General features: G+C 45.7%; 1 protein-coding gene across 1 annotated transcript in view; it reads right to left on the reverse strand.

Annotated features, from left to right (window-relative positions):
* Window positions 1-2006, reverse strand: part of T265_06101 (hypothetical protein) — a gene marked incomplete at both ends in the record, with an annotated part of 14497 nt that extends 12491 nt beyond the window's left edge. Inside the window, 2 exons of the mRNA XM_009171279.1 lie at window positions 1459-1736; window positions 1777-2006. Coding sequence (XP_009169543.1) covers window positions 1459-1736; window positions 1777-2006 — 508 coding nt within the window. The remainder of the gene's footprint in view (window positions 1-1458; window positions 1737-1776) is intronic.
* Window positions 2007-7658: the final 5652 nt, after the last annotated feature.

The raw sequence follows: 7658 nt of genomic DNA on the forward strand, positions 1-7658 counted from the left end.
CCACATGAAATGAAATAGAAGCACCATTCCGCAATAACTCATCATAAGCAGGCGGCTTCGGAAACAAACATTATTGCATGTGTGACTAGCTTGCAAGAACACCAGTAGCCATGAAATAGAAGCACCATTCCGCAATAACTCATCATAAGCAGGCGGCTTCGGAAACAAACATTATTGCATGTGTGACTAGCCGATGTTGCAACAACACCAACAGCGGCAGGTTCGCGTGGTGTTTCTTCAGTTTAGAGACTCATAACAAAGTGGCATACGTCTGAATCTCAAGGAACGTGTATCTGGCTGCAGTACGGACTGCTTTACTATATGGCTGAGACATGGCTTCTACAAGTAGTGGAACTGAGACATCTCCAGATACTCGATAATCGTTGTACAGAACCGTAGCTGGTGTAGCCCAGTGACAACGAATACACAGCGAAACAATTAGAAAGCGAATGTTCGGCTGTGAAGGAAGCACTTGAGTCGACGATTACGTTCAGCACTAAAAGCCGAGACGATTGTCACGTGTTGTCTGCCAAATCATGGTTTACTGTGTTTTCCAATTTAGAGTTGTGCAAGCAAATTAGTCAGTCTCTGGTCTAAGAGAGGTCTGAAAGAGACTACGAAGAGTCCGGGTAGTGTCCAGCGTCTCGTCTTCCTGAATGGAATCCACATGATCTTCCCTGTGCCTGGCTGTAGGCTTTGCAAGACATGGTTGTTAGTCGCCATTCAATCGGTCCGTTCAGGTGCAACAGAATACGCACATTTATATGCATCACTGTCTGATAACGGCGCTCTGAAAGTGATCAACAAGGGAATCTTCGTCCCCCAGCGAGAAGATCTGGTCACTTAACCGGCACATGGTACAATTCTAAAAGCCTCAAAATCTGTCACATTAAAGAAGAATGAAGGCAGTTACTTCTGAATAAAAGGACTTATTTGTAGAGCACAAGTGGGTTGATGAAGTGAACCCCGTCCAGGGAGCCAGTCCCCTTCCAGAAGCAATGAATTAATCTTCCCAAAGTGTCTAACAGACTACTTTAGTAGTTAGAAGTGTAGTCTTTAATTCATATGTGCAACAAAGTCTGAATGTGCACATTAAGAGAATTGCGAACGACAAAAAGACGGAGATGCAGAAGACTTAAGCAACATCAAAGAAATTGGTCTGCATTTTCGTAACCATGTAACCCAAATACGAAACCATCACGCACTCAGAACAACCCTCCGTTGTTAAGCATTCAGAGAAAAGAACAGTGTTGACACAGTAATTGGATTTTTCACAAGAGACTGCGCGTAATGAGGGGTTAATTACATAATAATAAATATAAGTACGAAAAATCATTCATCTTTTGAACCTTCCACAGCAGCTCGGTTTTTTCGACATCGGACAAATATGGGTAGTTCGTACAGTTGAGGAGGCATGTCATCTACCGAGAACAGTGTTACTTTAGGAATTTAACCCACCTGGAATTGGTTTCGACTGACGACGATAGCTCCGGATATCCATGGTTGTGATTTCCTTATCGCCCGCAAAGTCTTGATTATCATAGCATGGTAGGTTGTAGTCTATCGAATGGCGACGCCGTTCTAGGTCTGAACTATTAATTCTCCCAGTGCTTGGGAGATGGTCATACAGTGTTTTGGAAACAGGATGATTGTGATCCATGTTGAATGAAGTAACAACCAAACGTGTTTTCTTGCGCCGTAAATAGAAACGGGCTGTACATGGAGGTAAACGACTGCTGAGATGGATAAAAAAGATAATTTCTATAGCTAACTTACTGCATCACACCCATTCCTTCACCCACATCAGCTCGAGCCGCATGCATTTTGCATTGATAACTGGCCCGGTCAAACCGTAGCAATTCGTCTGAACTGCGGATGCTTGAGACGCGGGAAAAAACGACGAAATTTTTGGCCATATAATGCGCCAGCGCTGATTCAAACTGCTCCCATGTGAAGAACTCACGATTCGCTATGGCGTTAGCGAACGATGTGGTTGCATCCGTCATTCTGTAGGGGTTATGGGTGCTTAATGTGTACTAGTGGTTCGCAGACTCTAGTGGCCGTGAGAGCGTTATCACCCGTTAGAACAAGTAAAACTGATTAAGCCTACGGAATGAAAATATAAACGACAGATTACCAAACTTATGAATCAAAACTACAGTGGTATAAAGATGTAAGGTAACAAACAGATATATATGATGAAATGATTAGTCAGCGTAAAACGGTCGAATGACTCGATTTCTAAGAAGTCAGTCGGAATAAACAGTTCAGTTCCTCACTTGAGTGCCGTAAATACTACAACCACCTGTGTAAACTCCTCCACATGCGGACCATTTATGATTCCTCCTCATCGAACTGTCCTCCTCAGACAAAAAGCGCTGAAGTGTACAGCATAATTCCTTTTGTGGATAAAACAAAGAATGTGAACTATAATCAAAAACAGTGATTTGGAAACTCTGAAGACGCTTTTTTATATCATCATCCATTGTTACTATGTCTCTGTAACCCCGAACCGCTCGTTGCATGCATATTGTCTGGGGCCATATTCCCGAGGTATTACTGTACCTTACGTGGTTCATATCGACCACATGCAAACCTGTGAACCTAAATAGGACGGGTTACAGAGCCAATTTTACCGGCTGAGACCGGAGTACACGGGGTACAGTGGTCTATCCTCAGACACTGGGGCCAGTCATGGCAAAACGGCAGTTCTGAAACCTTCCCTACGCTAAACACGCAGGAACACTTAACGCTGGTCACACGTCTTGTCAATAGCATCATACTATGAACTACGCGCAGGTGAGCACATCTGAACAGGATTTGAGTGATTAAGGTTACAGCAACCGGGAGTTTGTTGGTGTGATAGGGGACGCTTTCTTATGAAGACGCACGGCAAGGACATGCAGCCATAATAAGTAGTCGGATGACAAATGTCCTAGGTGTCGGTCAAAGTAAGACATTAGTAACAAAACTAGGGCGACATGAGGAACTTGGTTTGTAAAATCCAGTCCTATAGCGCCTTATCAGCAGTATCAGTATCACCGTTCCGACTCAAAATGGGAAAATCGATCGCTTGTTAGTAGCCGTCTTGTGAGTGGCCTTCGCGCGGTCTTTCCTGCAGTGCGGTAAATGAGGTGGGTACAGGCATAATGCAAGAGTACAGTTTTTAGGGCTTGTCAGAAGCATATTAACTCAAGAATCTTGTATGACAAACTGTCAGTGCAAACCCACCCCTCGTGCAGTTTAGTGGACCATGAAGTTACATAAACCGCCACATCATGACACTACCCACTTTAAACAGCATCGGCCCAGCTGCTTCATGATTTCTCAAGGCAAAAATGTGTTTTACTACTTCAGAAACTGCGAGCACATCTAGAATGATTGACCTCTATCCATCCTGAGAGGATGAACTGAAAGGCATTGATGTGGGATCCATCCAAATAGTGGCTTTTATTACATATTAGATCCCCAAGGCATCTAAGGTGCAAGCAAATGCTGTGGGCGACACACAAGTTGTAATGAGCTAAGACAACAATATCCGACGTTTACTACTGCCGCTGTTACTACGATAAGGCGCACACACCGACGATTCACACTGCAGGAACTGATCATGTCTCGGACAGGAAACGAAAACTCTCAAAGATGCAGATGAGAATCGGTTCACTTCGGGTCACCCATATGACGAATACGTGATTCATGCCGGTTGCAGTCAGAGGAAACATTGCACAGTATGAGCAACAGGTACACGTATTTCTAATAACAAAACTTATCATTTTCCAGACGTTTACCTAACCTTCGGAACTTTGTACTGACATCCCGATAAACAACGTGCTGTATTCGTGTTTGTAAGGATGCCACTGCGAAGGTCTCCAATTTCATTTATTTCGCCTGGGAAAACGCTCCGTTTAGCTGGGTGCTTTGCCTTCGAAGCATGCGCTTCCTATCTTGCAGCGGCAGCTACACTCGACCCTGCTCTTCCACTGGAGATTCTTCTCGACACATGTGAGTTAGCTGAAAAGCCAAAATCTCCAGAGTCGATGAACGAACCAGCAATTTTCAAAACTTGCGCACCTAGAAGATGGGCCGATCGAATACGAATGCCTGTCATACCAATGCACCTCAACCCTCAGCAGCAGTCCTACGACCGAGCACTTCAAAGGGGAGATGTTAGGAGGACTACCTCGAGACGAACAAATCCATTTTACTAATGGTTTGTCTCGTATACTGAAGTCTTGTTTCTACATTTCAGCCTCTCAATGACATCCTAATGGACCGTTAGCTCTTTTTATATTCTGTTTCGGTTGAATTCCATACCACGGAAATATCCACTTGTTTGAAGTATAACTTTCTCGAAATCATTTGCCTTTTCTGTTCAAGTGATCCAATGTGTCTGACTGATATATCATTAAAGAGGATATAACGGCTGGCGGCTTAACCATTGAGCTATCTCAAGTCCCTATGACCACATTCTTGCCTCTTTTGAGAGACGAAATAATAACACGGGACGAATCTGGGCTCCAAATAACAAAGATCAGCTATTCGTAGTCAAGGGACTAAGCGATCTCCCCAGTATCCTCAGCCCTACAGTCTGCACAAACCAGACTGCGGCATTGTTACCAGGTCCCTCCGAATATGTCGGTAGAAATCTAAGGCAGCATACTCATGTTGGTGCTTCAGGATGTAGCATACGCTCATGGTCGGCATTCTTGGGATAAACGGCACCACAAACCTTGTAGCAGCACTCTACATTTAGGTGTGAAGCGCACACCAAACCGAGGCAGAACTAGGTAGACTAGTTAATACCACCTGCATTACGATGGCGAAAGATAAGAGAACATTTATATCGTCCGCGTACATGATATCTGGGTGTGAAGGCTTTCGTTCAGCTGTAGCACCCCTCCGATGCCTAACTGTCATGCTACCCGAAGGAAGCATGAGTGCTGGGATACTTCCAGGCTGCCCATACCTAGATAGGGAACGTCGAGAGGCAGGGGTCGGGTTCGAACCACGGATCTTCCGGTCAGTAAATTCGCGCTAACTACTCGAGCTATCTCACCCTTTTGGTAGAACTCCAATCCCCTCTTTGAAGGTAGTGATGGTTGTCGATGTACGCTAGTCTGTAGACACCTTCTCTTCACCCCATAAAGTACAAATTGATGGTTGTCGATGTACGCTAGTCTGTAGGCACCTTCTCTTCACCCCATAAAGCACAAACACCTGACATGCATAACCAGGACTTCTCCCCCTCAGTTAAAGAGAGCCGCATGAAGGCCGTTCGGCCCTAGTGCCTTCTCACGACTCAGCCAGCATATTTCGTACCTTGCTTCTTCTTCCGATGGGGGGCTGAGGTTTCCATTCCATTCATCGGCATGCATTGGCTGAGTTGCCGAAGGCTGAGTCGAAGTGTTCGACTAACCTTTCCAGTCAGCTTTTTTGCGAGTGAATCAATGGGTTATCTTTTTCGCTTGTCGTTTCAAGGACTGTTGCTTTCTTTTGGTCAATCGGTTGTATCGACTCGTAAATGGCATTGTTTCCCGTGGCAAAAACCTTCTCCATTGCTTGTGCCTTCATTATCCATCAACGCTCCCAAGGTTTCCTTAAACAGTTTACTACTTAGTGCTTGAGAGATCTGAAAGTCAGACAGATAGCTTAGAATGCCTATAACATAGCTCGTTCCACATTCAGCCATACTTTATCGACATGCTCGACACCATTTCATATCGGTTTACTGTGGAAGGTAGCTGGGCTAGCTCTGCCACTGAGCTATGATGGTTTTTCAAAGATGGTGGATTGGCATGTTTCTGGCTGACTTGCGAGGGCTTGAAGGGATACGAAATGTCAGGTGTGTTCTCACCATGGAATCATATTAATCAGGCTGTGCTCAGAAGGGACGGCAGTATTTGGTTGTGGATCTTCACCGGTGGCTTATTACCACGTGATCCCATTGGGTCCATAGTTAATTTGCACTTGGTGGCCTCCAGGTTTTTATGCTGGAAACTTCCGCTTACCAGAAACAGTTGATGACCAGCACACAATTCGTGGAGTCGCTCTCCGTTGTCTGTGCGACTAGCAGGAACTCCGAAATCGACCGTCTAGACGCGAGTTCAAAGAACTTATCCACCGACTTGGGCATTTATATCGCCCGCGGGGATCACAATGTCAGTGCTTGTTGCTTGATGAATGAGCCCGGATGTCTCTCGATAGAAAGTATCCTCCTCGGCATCAGAACTGCAGCACGTTGAGTCATATACCGACACTACAAACAGGCAAGTTTTCTTGTGTCAAGGCAGTGAGCTGGATAACCGGACGGCGCAAAGATGACTGTTCACTGGGATCTGATCCAGCAAAGCGTGATCAGCTCTGGGGTTGAGTGCAACTCCCACGCCACATGTCCTAATAGTCATCGCTTTAGGATCACCGAACATACGAGGTGGCTCAAGTGGGTAGAGCGCGTGTATACGAACCCGACCCCTACCTCTCGACTTCCCGTCTAGGTTTGAAAAACCTGTCAGCATCCCAGCCCTGGTGCTTCTTTCGGGTGGCATTGCAGCTAGGCACCGAAAGGGTGTTATAGCTGAATGAGTATATTATTTATACTGAACACGGAGACTGAAATCCGAAAGCGTTGATCTTATCCTTGACGCTTTAAGAAGCAAAACTAACACGTAATATGATCACCGGGTCACGCCGATCTTGGTCTAACTGTGTCCCTTGACATTCTTGGCAAGGTTGCACCCTGTGAAACAAAGTTTTTCGGTGCTGTCCGCAGGGTGATTACGGCACTCAAACCCGACCACCACTCCAAGGTGACAGGCTTAGGTCGGGGGGCTAGGAGTACGGAATTCCACCGGCCTCAGGCGTTAGAACGTATATCTCTAAGAAATTGTCACGAAACACCTTCCCTCTTTCCACCTATTCTGGCCAGAGGACAATAAACACCTCCGTCAAAGTCTGTCTAAAATATTTAAGTTTACCCTGACTGAACTTGAATTCAATCACCTGTAGGACCCTTTCGGTGCCTAGCCAACATGTCACCACAGAGAAGCACGAGGGCTGGGATAATACCAGGTTGCCCAAGCCTATACAGGGGAAGTCGGAGGCAGCGGTCGGGTTCGAACCACGAACCTTCTGGTCAGTAAATTCGCGCTCTAACCACTCGAACGGTCTCGCCCTGACCAAGGCATTGAGTCACTTCAGACAACTGTGGTGAGTCAATAATAGTGCTTACTGCCGAAACGGGTACTTGCAGTGAAAGCACTAACCAGAGGGGTGTTTGACTCCCGTTATAAAGAGGCTGCTGACATTACCGAGGTAGCTTATGAAACCCCTGAGCCGCGAGTGCAATTTCCACCTAGCAAAAGATAAACCGACCACATCCTCGCATCCCATTAGATGTTAGGGCAGCATCATACCAACAACCCACAATCTTCCTGTTCCTTAACTCCAAGGATGAGTTCTATTCTGCAGATTCGTCTGTGTTCCTAGCTAAACTTCTTCAACAGTGGATTCAAAAAACATTCGCGAGCATGATCTGTTTTTTATATTCAAATACCTCGGCGGGCATGAGAGGAAAATAAGCGACGTCTGAAGGGTCTTCAAAACCCTGGTGTCCAAATAACCACTGCTGAGAACCTTTTCGACTTGGAGTATGCAGCCAA

The sequence above is a fragment of the Opisthorchis viverrini genome, assembly GCF_000715545.1.
Source record: "Opisthorchis viverrini unplaced genomic scaffold opera_v5_134, whole genome shotgun sequence".
NCBI classification, from domain to species: Eukaryota; Metazoa; Platyhelminthes; class Trematoda; order Opisthorchiida; family Opisthorchiidae; genus Opisthorchis; species Opisthorchis viverrini.